The sequence below is a fragment of the Primulina tabacum genome, chromosome 1 (genome assembly GCF_025594145.1).
Source record: "Primulina tabacum isolate GXHZ01 chromosome 1, ASM2559414v2, whole genome shotgun sequence".
NCBI classification, from domain to species: Eukaryota; Viridiplantae; Streptophyta; class Magnoliopsida; order Lamiales; family Gesneriaceae; genus Primulina; species Primulina tabacum.
In genome coordinates, this window is record NC_134550.1 from 26196079 (window position 1) to 26211521 (window position 15443).

The following is a 15443-nucleotide window of genomic DNA, read 5'->3' on the forward strand; positions in this document are numbered from 1 at the left end:
CTTTCTTATGTATAGCCATCGTCTCGCGCTCAGAACACCTTTTTTTAACCCTTTAACGTATTTCAATGGCAGTGTGTCCCATAGAATTCATAGTACATTTAGAACAAGCGTGAAAACGTCAAAACTTTGAAAAATAATCATTCAAATGTTAAATAATTTGTGCAACATATTTTTCATGCTTGAAAACATAAATCACACATAATATGATTTGAATGGTGCAAAAACAAAGATTTATAATGTGCCTTTGAATTGAAAAAGCTCAAAAATTCAATCATCGGCGCGGGTTGCGAAGAGGAGCGAACGGGAAGCGACTAACCTTCAAAATTTACCTTGATTTTTTTGAAAATTTTTTGTATGTGTTGTGTGTGTTTTTCGGTTGCCCTAGGAGTCTAGAACCCTGGGTTTTTGATTTTATAATTTTCGAATTCTATTGTTTAAAAGTATAGGTTTTTAGGTTTTTGGGTTTAAGAATAATTAGACCCATTAATCATGGTAAATTAGGCCTATTAAGGCCCAATTAATTATAAAAAAAGTTTTACAAAAATAATTCAAAAAATAATAACTTTCGAGTCCAAAAAAGTTATTCATTTGACTAAAACTGGCTTCCCGAATAAAATGATGCTCGACTCATAAAATAAATTGGACTCCAGTACTTTCAGTAAATTTTCATCCAATCTAAGCATATTATCGAGTCTTTAAAACATTTATCGAAGAATATTTTAATCCAATCTAATCATATTATCGAGCCTTAAAAACATTTATTGAAAAATATTTTCATCTTTGTCGTCCCCGGTCTCTTTTTCCCGGTCTAATATCGAATATCCGGACAAAATCCTTAATTTCATGAAATCATGCAATTTAAATATTTAATCATATAAAATATATCATTTAAGCATTAAATAAGCAATTTTAAATATTTTTCATGTATGTGATTTACGTGGACTGATTTTCGAACGTTACAAACATATATAGGAGACATTACATAGTAGTCAAGGATCTGCTCACATATGGATGAGGATATCCTATATGATATGATTAGTTAATAGTACAAGGAATCTCCAGTTATATATGCGACGACACTATAATCAACCAAAGATACATCACATCTATAAGCTCCAAAATACGATGATGTAATCCGACTGCATACAAATCTAGGAAAAATTTAAAATGACTAATTAAATGGCTTTAATGGCATGAATTAATTAGGATATGCATGATTACATGTTTAAAAATGTATCTTTCTACATGAATGCATAAAACTGTGTTTTAAAGGTTATTCGAGATGCGATCGAGGAATGAAGACCAGTGACCACAGGAGAGAAAATATTTTATTAAATAATTTTTTAATTGTTTAATAGGTGGTGTATTTAAAATAGAATTTTCGAAAATTAGGTGTTTTGAGGTGTTTTACAAGTCGAGTCGTACTTTTAATGGTATTCGATTTTCGACAAAAATTTGAACTTTTCGAGAATTCGACTAATCTTTTCACAATTTTTCCTAAACAAAATATTTTAAATCATAACTAATGGACTTAATGGGTCTGTTATATTGTGTTAATGGACCTAAGCTTGCACTATGTGTTTTAATTAAAATAAAAAGCCAACAACCCTCCCAAAACCTCACAACTCTCGCTCCTCCCCCACAAAATAATGCTAGGACTCTCCCCCACATACCACACGGCCACACACCACGCGAATTAGAAGGGAAAGTCACGTAATTGTGAAGGATTTCAGCAAAGGTCTCCACCTCGTCAACGTTCTTCGCATCGCAAGTATATTTTCGAGCGTGATATACGCAAAGGCACGCCTTAAATTTCTTTAAAAAATCTTTCACACCATATGTTCATATGTATATTTGACTATGTTTGCATGAGGAATATGATGCACAAGTTTTATTTTCGTTTTTAAGGCCATACATGCATAAAAGTAAAGTTTTCTTTTTTTAAAACTCTTCCTAATGATGCACAAAGGAGCTGCCATGTTAGGGGTACTTGAAGGGATATTTTCCCACACATTTAAGAGTCCATACAAGCACATTTCAAGGCTGGAATGTGGGTGGCTAAGGGCTGCACAAATTTTGGAGTTTAGGTTAACTATGGCTTGACTTATGGGAGGTTCAGGAAAAGGGCCGTGCATGGTGCTTTCCAGGCAAGGGGATGGGCTTATGAGGGTCCTAGCATCAAGCCATGGTGGTCCACGCAAGGCTGGAGGGGCAGGAATCGAGGAGGCGCACGGCTAGGACTCTTCCTAGCCACGCCCGAGTGCTTGGGATGAACCATGCCTGTTTACGTGAATGGGCCATGGGGGCTAGTCTAAGGGGTCCTAAATGGTTTGGTCTAGGTCCTAGGAGGGTTGGTCAGGGCTGGTCCAGTCGGTTAGGGTCTAGGTTTGAAAGCTGGAGGATGACGTGTCAGGGTTCGGTCCATACAGGCAGCAAATTTCAGTAGCTGATTTAGGCTGGTTTGAGGGTCTTAATTGCATGAAATTGGGTTGGAAAAGGTTTAATTAGGTGTTATTAGGCTTTGGTCCAAGTTTGGTAAGCTTTGGTTAAGTTTCGAATCAATACGAGTCAAAATCGGAATGTATGTCTAAGTTTAAAAAACCAATCGAGAAAATTATCGAAAAGCTAAATTTTAAGCCTTAGTAATATTTAAAGGAGTGTTTTAAGGTAATAGGTTAAGTTTGGAATGATTTGGGACGTCGTTTCGAGGTCTAGGGATAGTTATGGAAAATTATGAGACTAGGGATAAAACGCTCATTTTACACAAAAAAATTTAGACGTCCTGGCAATGCCCTGAATGCTGTAATACATGTTAAAACATTTATTTTAAATTTTTATGGAATTTTATGATGAAACGTTAATGCTAAAAGATATGTTACGCGCATGCTTAGTTTAAAAGAAAATGATTTATATGTGCATGAATTTATATAAATGATGGAAATATGAAAAGTTGAAGTAGGTGAATTGATTGTGACTAATACGATGATATGATGATACGATAATATGTAAGGCCAAGGCTCAGTTGACGGGTGAGAGTATCGCTGATGTCCCCGCCGCCTGGTACCGTGGTAATACGTAGATGGATCCATCAAACTTCAACTGATACGAAATTCACAATTGATAATCTAAATTCAATAAAAAGATAAACATATACGTATATGATGAAATAAAATATGATATGATATATTGAAAGGAAAACGTTAAAGTTTATGTTCGTGAAAAACTATTTTATTAGAAGTATTTTCACTATTACTTGTGAATGTATAAGTACTACTTGTTATCATGGTTAAGTTTTGCTGAGTCAATAGATTCACTAGGTGTGATCGATGCAGCTGAGCATGATCTTGATAATAATGGAGGCCTTGATGGTTGATCTTGCTGGACTAAAGATGCACACAACTCGAGGACCGTCGCTAGTTTTTCGCAAATAAAATTATGTTTATGATTTATGATTACTTTAAAGATTTTATGACTTATGATGCTTTTGAGAGGTTTTTGAGATGATGTTAGAGTTAAGTTTATTTTTGAAATAAAGTTAGTTTAGGTTGGTTGACGTTTTACTATTTTATGCTTTGAGTTACTTTTATTTGGATTTTCAAATAATAGTTGTTTAGTTTATTTTTAAATGGTGCAAAATATTCATATTTTAAATTCTTAGTTTTTCGGCCAAATGAATTAGAAAGAAATAAAAAATTCTAGTACTTTTTAAGAAAATCGAGTAGCGAACGTTTCAATATCGTTATCAAATTTATATGGAACTCTCGATATATCAATGGTTGCATATTAAATCGGAATATATGATATGAAAGGACCTACTGTACACTAATAATAACCTATTGGTTCTTGCACGCACTATCAATGATACGTATAGAATAATGGGATGATGCAACTAGATGTTCTTATCATAATTCAATGAGTGCAATCATAAATGAGTTCGAAAATTCTTATTATCCATGAGTTGATACATAGAATGATGCTAATTAGAATAAGCCCGTATAAGGCACATGTGTTGTCTCGAATCACATGAGTTGTGAACTCACGACTAGTTGTATCTCTAAACTATTGAAAGTCACACAAGTATTGATTTATGTGTTCTCGTTGAAAAATAGTCAAATTCAAAGAGTTGAATTTGGTGATTATAGTTTGATAGAAATAAACCATTTGGCTTGTAAAAGGTGTTTATAATTGAATTTCAAATTTGGAGTTATAAAATTTAGCATGTGAGGAGAGTGCAAATGACTAAATTTTGTGAAGAAGTGTCAAATTTGGCAGCTGTCAAAATTTGAGTCTGTGTATAGTTGACATTGATTAGTTGAGTATGACAATTGTTTTTTACGTGTTGAAATTGACTTTAGCCAGTTGACTTTTTTACATTTGACTTTAACCAATTGACTTTTGACAACTGACTTTGACTCAGTGGTTTTCGGAAAGCTTGATTTACGTCATTATAACGAGTTGTGTGCACTCGTCTCATAGGTGATGTATGATCGATATTATGATGAAACCACAATTATAGATTTTTGATTAATAAGATTGGAGTATCCTAGTGAAACCTTAATTAGAAGGTTTCCTAGTTAGACAAAACACCCGGTAGGAGTTTTGACTCATTAGACTGAAATATCTTAATCAAACTCTAACTATAAGTTTTGACATGTTGATCCTCAGTGTCCTAATCAAACATTATCTCGTAGAAGCCCTACTTGGTCAAAATATATAGTTAGAATCCTAGATAAGATTCTAGAAAATTCATGTATATCTTTTAAATCTAGATATTAGATATAATAAATAAATATAATATACCATATCAAACGTTGATAATATAACACTAGAGTAGGTCTCTTGTGAGACGGTCTCACGAATCTTTATCTGTGAAACAGGTAAACCCTACCGATATTCCCAATAAAAAGTAATATTCTTAGCATAAAAAGTAATATATTTTCATGGATGACCCAAATAAGATATCCGTCTTACAAAAACTTGTGTGAGACCGTCTCACACAAGTTTTTGACATAACACTATTAAGATTGGGCAATCAAATCCATATTTTTTTTCTCTCCTCCCAACTCCAAAATTGGCCACCTTGTCTCTCTTGCACAAGCACTCTCGGTCGCCACCTCTTACTATCGAACGATCACCTCCATGCCATCGTGAGACTGTCGTGTTGCCGTCGTCGAAACTCTTCTATTCTCAACGCCTAAATCTTCTTGTTTCTCTAATGTGATCTTGAATAGGAACAAAACAATCGATCATGGACTTAATTTAACGATTAAAGAAAATATGAATCTAATTGATTGTTCGCAGAGATATATAAAAATAACTATCTCCATTAATTTCAGAATAGATAAAGTTAAGTGATTTATTAACTAAAACTATATTTGATAAACACCTCATTGTTGAGATTAAAATCTTATGATTGTCCAAGTATGATTTTGAATTTCAAAATCATATTTAAAACTTCCGTTGCGTTTTAGATATGAGAAAATTATACACTACCCACCCTAGTAACTCATTTTGACATGCGCTATCATTTCCTAATTTTTTTAAAGTTCAAATATGTTTTTAAAATAAAACAATAAATAAATATTTAAAAATGAAGGATATTCCCAACTATTGGTTAAATAACTTTGGCAACACATACAAGATGTATCAACCAAACAGAAAAAAGAACATGCAGTGTTTCCCCCAACGCCCAAACAAGTGGTCCAGAATTGCTTGGCCATAATCCATCAAAACAATAAAAAAGAACTTGCTTCATATATGAGAGAGTTCTATCCTGAAAATAAACTTTTATTAGTCTCACAAACGTATTTCCGATTCCATCCATAATTTTATTTCAAGCAAAACATTTTTGAATCCTACCGCAGTGGCGGAGCCAGAAATATGGCTCCGTCCGAGCTGTAATTTTAAACCATAAATTTTTTTAATATTTTAAATTCATCTACCCGGACTAATATATATCTTATTATTCCAAAATTATACAAAATTTACATATAATTTTTTTTAAAAAAATAATTGGGTCACTCGGGCAACCACCATGTGGCTCCGCCTCTGCCTACCGGCAGCACAAACCCATCAGACCCGGCCAGGAAGTCATGTAACTTAATTAAAAGATGTTCATGACTCTTCGATCGGAAAAGCGTGGAACGATTTCGACAAGTTACACTTGATCTAAGAAGCATGTATAATCACAAGTTTTGGAATCTTAACGACTTTCTACGTAAATTCAAATCACCCATAAGTAAACGTGGAGTCAAAATTAAGAGGATTCATTTTAGGATAATTATCGTAATTTGAATAGTCCTTGATTTGAAGCATGCATGTGTTCTCCCAGTTGCTATATTTTTCATAGCATGCAGTTTTTGTTTGGTGGGGGATACTTGAAAAAGATGCACAAGTAGTGCATGTGGTTGCACATGTTCATGGTCTCTTCTATCAATTTCATGTTCCCTATCGCACGTGGATGACTTCAGAAGCTCTAATGGCCGACGGGTCAAAAACATAGGCAAACCTATTACCATTTTACCATTTTACCCTTCATCTTTTTTCGGGTTTATGAACAAGAACAAATCCCTCTTGGCTTGAGAACCCATGGCTACAAAATTCCTACTTTTTAGTGTTTGTTCTTGAGAATCCATAGGAAGAAAGAGGATGATTATGTTGGACTTATGTATTGGGCTTGGTCCATTTGAACGAGAAATTGGGCAAGTTTGTGGATGGTAAGTGGGAATTGTCCCACATAGGAAAAATAATATGGCATTGGTGAGCTTATATTGTGTTACACTTTATGGAGGTGTAACAATGATTGGTCAAAAAGCTCTCTCGAGCGCAGGGGGTGCAAATCATGGGCCCGATTTGCATTGGAATTAAGCTCGACTTGTGTGCAAACGTACGAGCGGGACCTGGGTGCGTCGAATGTCGGACCGATCAAGGCTAAATTTCCCACCAAGGTTCACCTGGCTTTTGCTATATTTTTTTGAAATTTCAGTTATGAATGACCTTCCATATGCCCGACTCTTCATATGGCCTGCGTGACTGTTGGTGCTCCAGCTGGGGTGGCCTTTCGGATGACCAGCTGACTTTTGGCCTTTTCGGATGACCAACAGTGATTGTTCATATGGAACCGGAGTGTGCCTATATATAGAGGCAACCTAGTCCTTCATAAACAGAACCAACACACTTTCCTGCATTCTCATATTTTTAAGCTTTGCTCTGTTGTCTCGGCTGCTGCTGCTTCAAACGGCTGCTGTTCCTCACTCGTTACTCTGTCCTCGTGATAAAGTTCAGGTACTTTTCAGTTCGTCATAGTAGTGCCTCGTGCTAGGGTGCTGCTGGTTGTTCCGTTGTATCTTAGGAAACATACGTCTGAATTCATCCTCGAAGTACATACCGAATGAGACGAATCTATTTTAAGGACACTGTATTTCATACAGGCCTCGATTTCATTTATTTAAGAATTGTACTACTGTTTTGATTCGATGTACTGTTTTGCTGGTTTTACACATACCTATCTGTCTTGTTCCATTCGATAATCGAACAACGTGGGCCAATTAAAGTGCTTGAGCAAGGAGAAAACTGTCATTTCACTCGAACACATGGTACTTTATTGGTTGCTGCTTATCTGCAGTGGAAGAGCGTTCAGTTATCCAATTCAAGACTTGATATATACACACTGCGCAGCCCTTCTCTATAAATACAAGCCTTTCTTCATAGCTTCCCCACAGAGCAGATCTCTTCCTTTCATTCACTTCACTCTTCAATACACAAGAAATGGCCAGGAAAAATGCAATCTTCCTTTTGTGCCTAATCTCCATTGCAGCCATTCTTGCCCAAATGCAGGTATATATCCGCAAAAGTTTTCATAACTCCACTGTTTCATGTTGACAAGATAATGAGAAATCACCGAGTTGTCTCTGTCTAAACAAAAAGATACTAAAATTTCAAGTTCACCCAGCTTTGATTGAAATCTTGGTTTGCCCGCGAGAAGCTTTTGAAAATATTACATCTGGTAACAATTGTTTTCTTGAATAACTCACTGATGGTTTTTTTGTAGGCTTCTACCACCACACTGCCAGTTTCTGGCCTGCATAAACAGGGGAGAGTCCAGGTGAAACCAAATAAATTGAATCTCTGTTTTTGTCGCATTAACCACGTTTACGCATATCTGGTCTTTTCTAAAAATCTTTCTTGGCCTGCAGTATGGAGTAAGTGAAGGGACACTTGGGCCACAAGGTGGGTATTTAATACCCATGCCTGCTCAATCTCATTAATTTTTTGAGTTTTGACCTCAAGAAAATGCCAAAATATTAAGATGCCTCCATGCTAATCTTCTCTAAGTGGTTTTTGTGGACAGAGTGTGCACCAAGGTGCGGATACAGATGCTCAAAGACATCATTCAAGAAGCCATGCATGTTCTTCTGCCAGAAATGCTGCGCGAGATGCCTGTGCGTGCCGCCGGGAACATACGGCAACAAGCAAGTGTGCCCTTGCTACAACAACTGGAAAACCAAGAGGGGTGGCCCTAAATGCCCTTGAACAAATTGGCGAAACTTCTAAAAGACCGTTACCCCTCACCTGCATTGGTGTGGCTATTCTAGTTTTGTATCAGTAGCAAGCGCGTGGTAGGGACATCCTTGTACTAGCCTTTCATGCCTACAATTCATAGCCGGAAATTATCCTATAACTAAAATTCGACAAATATCGAATACAAGTGTATCGGTAGTGATCTCTGTCACAGTGTCGCTCAACTTAAAAGCTTTTTTCAAATGAAAAATTTGTATACGAATTTTGGGAATATGGTATACAGTTCATCAAATGATTAAAGCTTTCTCCTCCAAAAATAAAAAATAAAAATTATCGTCTAATTTTTAAGCAAATCCCATATCAAGTCGAATGAATAATTTTTATAAAGTTAATTGAGATGGAAGTGAAAAATACGACAAACTTGGAAAATACAATGGAGTATATAAAAAAAGTACATTTGAGGAGATTGATTTTGATTATAGTTTTATTGTTTATTATAAAATAATAAATTAAATTTTAAATTTACGTAGTAATATAAAGTATAATATATTTCAGATGTGAACTTGAAATTCATCGTAATTAAAAATACAAAAATTTTTATAAATAACAAAAATATATTTAAAATTCATCAATCAAATACAAATATCTGATCTGGGCTCTTTGCCTTCCATTCTTCGACCTCCTCTAATATGGCTGTCAATTTTTTTGTTACAAGCGTATCGATATTATAAAATATATAACATTAAAAGATATGGGTGAGACATTAAAATTAATGAGAATAATTTAGCACCTACATAACGAAAGAACATTTAACATTCTGATTGTTTTAATCTCCCTTTGTTAAAAATTACGTTCTTTTGACAAATAAAAGTAATTTTTAAATAATCATTGATTTCTCCGAAAAATTGTTAAAATTTATCCAACATGTCTTATTCGAGATAGATATATGTTCAGTTGTTTTTATTGTTGCAAAGACAAGAGTCTAGTCCCCAGTGCTGACAGAATGCAAAAGAATGACGAAAGTCTGCACATTTGCTCCTCTCCGCAAAAATCTTCCTTTCCTCTCCCTGCTGCCTATATCTTCTTCTTCTCCCACAATTTGCTTCTCTCCTTCCACCTACTTCCCTCACTTCCATCTTCGGAAGTCGTTTCTTCCTCCGCGGCCAGCCACCGAGGGAAACGATGATTTCTTGTTGATGGATGCAAACGAATACGTTGAACGAGGGTCTGCATTCGATGAAGAATGGTCGGACGAGGAGGAAGAGGAGTCGTTTGATGTTCAGGAAATGGAGAGCCAAGCCAAATTAGTAGTGAGGGAATACTCGGACTCGTTGTCTCGCGAGCTCAAACTCGGTTAGTTTTTGAATTCTTGACCCTGTTTATTGACAGTTTTCTTATTTATGTTATCATTACACTGAAACGCAAGCGAGTTCCTGCTATAGTACTCTTGAAGCAATGGAAATCGTGGTCGCCGGCCCTTGATGTTCCTGCAATCTTGAATAGTTTCCTTCCAATTTGTTATGTCGCTGAAGAATTGAAGATTGATTCTAGTATTAATGAATATGTCATGTGAATCATCTCAGTTTTGAATCTCAGTTATCCTCAATGATTTCAGAAGATGAAACAGTCCATGGAATTTAAAGCAACACTGTCACAGAAGTGTTCTCTTGTTATTCTGCATCCAACTTTTATATTCTTTTTGAATGGCATGACACTGAGGGCAGAGTAAATCTAAAGTGTGGGGGGATTTGATTTGTGTTTGTTTCACGTCACCACACTTAGCATGTGCTTCAATGTTTAATTCTCGAGCATGAAATTTTTTCTGGTTATTCTTTGAGAAACTGCACTTGTGATTACATGATACACTAATTGACTTTCTAGATTTTTGAACACTCAAGAAATTACATCACACCTAGAATTGATTGAGATGATCTTTAGTTGTACCCGAAAGATTTGAGCACAAACTAGTTTTGTATCATGTTTTGAGACATCATCTACGCACTTTGAGTCATACTTATATGAATTAATTGTGAATAAGCAAGAGGCGAACTCATGAAAAAAAAATGAAAAAAAAAGAGAGAAAAAAAAGAATCTAGAACTTGTCTGATTATCTTTCGATGCGAAAATACGGAGGAGAATGACTTAGGGATGATTTAGGCGATCTTTGGACCGTTTGAGCCTTTCGAGCCTACCTAATCCATCATTCAAATCCCTAGTATTCTCTTTTGAGCCTAATAAATCGAATGGAGTGTGTCAAAGACATACAATTAGCCACCATTCGTATTCCTTCAAAAGCCCACATCAACTACCCAATTTTAGCTCATACACTATTCCTCTACCTTAATTTTGAGAGAAATAAACTTTTTAGCGCTTTAAAATTTTCAATAACTCCCGTGTGCTGATTGATAAAAAAATTGGAGGAGTTTGAAAAAAAAAATCATGAAGAATGAGAAAGGAGTTGATGAAAAGATATATATAATTATAAAAAAAAGAGGATTGAACGTTGTATGATGTGGTGATTGAAAAAACCTAAAAGGGAATGTTGTTGAAGATCGAAAAAATATGGGGGAATATGAATGAAAGTACAAGGAAAATGAAAAAGTTAGGCGGATGAATGATGAAATTCCATAAGGAAAGGAAGATAAGAGATGAAGGAGTGCGCTGTATGATTAAATTGTTTATTTTCTCTCATTTTGAATCTCCCTACCTTTATTGTAGCCGTGAGCTGTGGCCTAACGTTATAAGCTTAAAAAGACCTATTGACCGGGTCTTATTCTTCCAACATTTAGTGGAGAAAGATATGAAAGATAAGCTTACGGAGAGTTTCTTTATATGAAAAAAAAAATCAGAAAATATGAGCACTCCTTGAACTAAAACACCTTCGAGGAATATGGGTTTTGACTTCCACACTACACACGTCTCATTATCTTGATCTTTTCTATTGAATGCTTAAGTTTTAAAGTTGCAACGAAAGTGAATTTTACGATTTTCGAAGTGTGATCTTTTGATTGAGTATGACGGAATTTAGTAGGTTGAAAAGTGTTGATTGTGTCAATTTTGTGGTGAATCATTGAATATTCCTCGATTATATTTTTATTCTCTGATTTGCTCGAGGACGAACAAAGGCTTAAGTATGGGGGGATTGATAAGGCCAAATCTTACAAAGATTTTAGGGATTTGATTTGATAATATTTGCCCTTATCTAGACTTTTTATCCCTAATTATGTGCTTAATTGAATAATAATTGTAGATTTGAATAAAATGTGAAAAGTGTTTAAATTTGAGAGATAATATAAATTTAGTAGATTTCAAAGGGAACAAAATATCAGAAGAAAGGAAATTAAATACTCTTATATTCTATTCCTTGATGATATTGAAATCTTGGAAAAATCTATGTAAATCTGTATAAATATCTTATCTACACTTTCTTTTACAGAGATAGGCTTAAAAAGGAAAGGAAGGAGGAGGCCCATTAAGAAGAATAAAAGGGCAGAAGCGTACAGAAGAAAAAAGGAGAGCAGCCGATAACAGAAGCACAGGAGCAGCAGACGGAATAGCAGAACAGCGCGGAAGAAGGAAAAGAAGAGAGGAAGACCGAAGACTTTTGTTGGAGGAATTCCTCACACATGCTACAAATCACAGAGAATCTTTTTCCTTCCTTCTTAATCATGTTTTCTGCATTAAATTTAAACACTGATTTTGACTTTTGTTTTAAGTTTATGGAGTAGATTTTTATAGACTAAGGCCATGATAGGGCCGAGACATATTATTTTTGATGTTTTGAGTTTAATTCAATTAGATTATTTATTTTATTCATTGATTGATGTCGTTTATCACGTGTTCTTTTAATCTGGCCAATTAAATAGAATATTTGTTGGTTAATCTAAAACCGGAAGGCGATAGATTAATATTTGCTTCACACATCAATCAACACATGGTTAAATTGAGTAGAAATATTATTCGATTTTAGTGTGCGACTTTAGGTTGAAAAACTGGAATTTCACAGCAATCTAATGCGGTTGAATCTAATTAAATTCAGTTAGAAATAATTGGACTGTTAGATTTAATTAGGTTTATTAATTCGAGGAATCGTTTAATAAATAATTTTGGAAATTCCGTCGTGAATTAAATAATTAATTTATTGAATATGAATTCGACACGTAGATTATAAATTGTCTCGGTACCGTTGTGCGCCTTAGTCGTTTTTAAATAATTTGAATTTTCGTCTAATTTAATAATTTGGATTTTTTTTATTAGTTAATTTATTTAAATTGTTTAATTTAATTTTGATTAATCTATCTTTCCCATCATTTGAACTTTATTTAGCCTAAATTAGGAAAAATAATTCATATTCTAGTAATTAAACATCGATCTCTGTGAGTACGATACCTGGACTCATCTCCAAATACTATTACTTGACCTAGTCCGCTTGCTAGATTTCTTCCCAACCGAAATCGTCGGTCACGTATATATGCATAACAATCGAAAATATTAGTTAGCTGATATGAGTGATTTGTTTTGAAGAAATTTCATCTCATAGTTACTGCTGGTATCAGAAGGAGGGCAGTCGTTGCTTCATCAGGTAGCACCACTGAGGCTTTATCTGTAAATCGAGCATTTCGTGCCATTTGTCGCTCTGACGTGGTGACCCTTGTTATTGAAGCAATGGCCTGCATAACAGAACAGGTACTTCATACAGATTTCCCTATTTTCTTGATAGTTATAGATGAGTTTTTCCTACAGAAAAAGAGAAAATCAAGCCTAGACTAAATAGTTTTTACTTTACAAAGTTGAGAATATTGGCGCGCCATATAAGTAACACCAATTAATTTTGTTATGCGAAATTCGATCTTTTTCAGACTTTTATGTCTTGATAGTTGTGTGCACATGTATATTTACTCGTGCATGTAATTATGTATTTGTATCACCATTTGTAACTTTTTATGCTTCTGGATGAGCAAACTTCATATTTTTTTGTTTTTTTTAACTTTAAGGATTTCAAGATTGCTGAACAAATAGATAAAGAAGGAAAGGGTTGCCTAATTGTCGTGAACAAGTGGGACACCATTCCTGATAAGAATCAGCAAACTACGCTACATTATGAAGATGATGTCAGAGAGAAACTCCACATTCTTAAATGGGCACCTATTGTATACTCAGCGGCAATATAAGGGCATAATGTTGACAAGTATGGATTTATCAATCTCATTCTCTTTTATCTGAGTGATATGATCTTTTATTTGATGTTAGGATTCTTCACTAACGCGTGCAGATTTTTTATGCAGGTTAGACTATATTTTCCACTGGATTAATCTTGTCAAATGTCGCATTCTTATTCTAGAATGGTTGTGGCTGCCAGCATGGTTGAGAAAGAGAGATCTAGGAGGTTGACTACAGCAATATTAAATCAAGTGGTACGAGAAGCATTTGCATGCAAGTCACCTCCAAGAACTAGAGGAGGAAAAAGAGGATGTGTTTATTATTGTACTCAGGTACTTATTACTCGGAAAATCATATATTGTTGACGGACTCGATAGTGACATGACCCTCGATAGACATTAAAATATATAGTTTCACACTTCTGACTGTGGATTTTTTTTGCTGTTCCTTGCTAATGCTTCTCGATTTTCTGCTATATTTACACCTTAGTAATTGTTTGTAGAACAATGCGAATTTGTAATATACTTGACAAAATGAATTTTCACAGGCAGCTGTTAGGCCACCTACTTTTGTCTTCTTTGTAAATGATGCAAAGCTTTTCCCTGAAACATATCATCGGTACATGGAGAAGCAGTTGAGATCAAGCACAGGTTTTACAGGCACACCAAGTCGGCTTCTGTGGCGTAGTAGAAGAAAATCGGAGAGAAACGAAGGTGAGTTGAAAGAAATGTATTTAGACTTACCAGGCCGTTTTCCTTTCTTTCGGCACTGGGTTTCAATAATATTTCTCACTGCTATCGGTCGTCTATATTCAGCATTTCTTGATCGTATGTTTCCTTGAGAGGTCCCATATTTTGTACATGTTTACATCATGGTGTATGGTTGGACTTTGAACTATCAGCAGATTTACGTATAGCGTTGTTCATCTGCATGAGAGAACGCTGCCGCGTGGACACAAGTGAATCTATCAAAAGTTGACAGAAAAATTGGCAGTAGCAACATGATTTAAGTGGCGATATCCGAATATGAACGCGGATCCGAATTTTTGATGGAGTTGTAGAGGTGAATAGGTTACCTGCTGACTGAATTGGAAGAAGGTTTATTCACTGTAACAGAGTAGAAGTGTATGGTGCATGGCTGGTCTATATGAGATACAGATCAAATATGTATTTGTTAAATGCAATTTAACTTGTAAAACTACATTAGTTGGAAAGAAAATGTTCACAGGAAATTTGTACTTTCGAACCTTGGAGATAAGTATTGTTTTTTTTTTAAAAAAAAAAAAAGGATGAAGAAACTTCATTTAAAACTGAAAATTAGGAAAACAAATTATAGCAAAAATCAAAAATTCAAAAATATCATTACATAAAAGATTAAAATTTGTATAACCATCGTCAAAACATTTAACATGATCTTCAACACTATCACAAATATAAATTTGTATACGCATATAGCTCTGATTATAGTCATAAAATCTACTATTTCGGATCTAGTAGTGATTGAACCAATTTGAACTGAAATACCTTGCTTTAGATTTTAATGATATACAAAAATAAAAATATGACTTATGAGTTAATCAAATTAATTATGATACAAAAATTATTGAATATTGAAATATTCGATAAGAAGTCAAAATTCGAAGACGGTAAATTCATGGTTTTGGATATTTAAAGTAAATATTCACACTTTGGTTCATGCATTTGCCTTGCCTCTATTTATGGTTTTGAAAGTTGGGTTACTCCTTCCCTTCTTTCAATTGATGT

General features: G+C 34.7%; 2 protein-coding genes across 5 annotated transcripts; both read left to right on the plus strand.

The window, feature by feature from the left end:
- The first annotated feature begins 7637 nt into the window (after positions 1–7637).
- Positions 7638–8791, plus strand: LOC142543211 (protein GAST1-like). The gene is made up of 4 exons (XM_075650322.1): positions 7638–7836; positions 8051–8104; positions 8196–8229; positions 8351–8791. The coding sequence occupies exons 1-4, from the start codon at positions 7768–7770 to the stop codon at positions 8530–8532; spliced, it is 339 nt and encodes a 112-aa protein (XP_075506437.1). The 5' UTR covers positions 7638–7767; the 3' UTR covers positions 8533–8791.
- A 4199-nt stretch (positions 8792–12990) lies between these two features.
- Positions 12991–14926, plus strand: LOC142518516 (uncharacterized). 4 transcript variants are annotated; one of them, XM_075621305.1, is made up of 4 exons: positions 12991–13206; positions 13515–13708; positions 13862–14012; positions 14228–14926. In XM_075621305.1, exons 3-4 carry the CDS (start codon positions 13863–13865, stop codon positions 14519–14521), a joined length of 444 nt encoding a protein of 147 aa, XP_075477420.1. In that variant the 5' UTR covers positions 12991–13206; positions 13515–13708; position 13862; the 3' UTR covers positions 14522–14926. The 4 variants fall into 4 exon arrangements, 2 of the variants coding, with proteins under 2 accessions (XP_075477420.1, XP_075477425.1); XR_012813570.1 differs by lacking the exons at positions 12991–13206; positions 13515–13708 and adding an exon at positions 13752–13805 and having other exon boundaries at positions 13880–14012; positions 14232–14393; positions 14496–14926; XR_012813569.1 differs by lacking the exons at positions 12991–13206; positions 13515–13708 and having other exon boundaries at positions 13717–14012; positions 14232–14393; positions 14496–14926.
- The last annotated feature ends 517 nt before the right edge of the window (positions 14927–15443 follow it).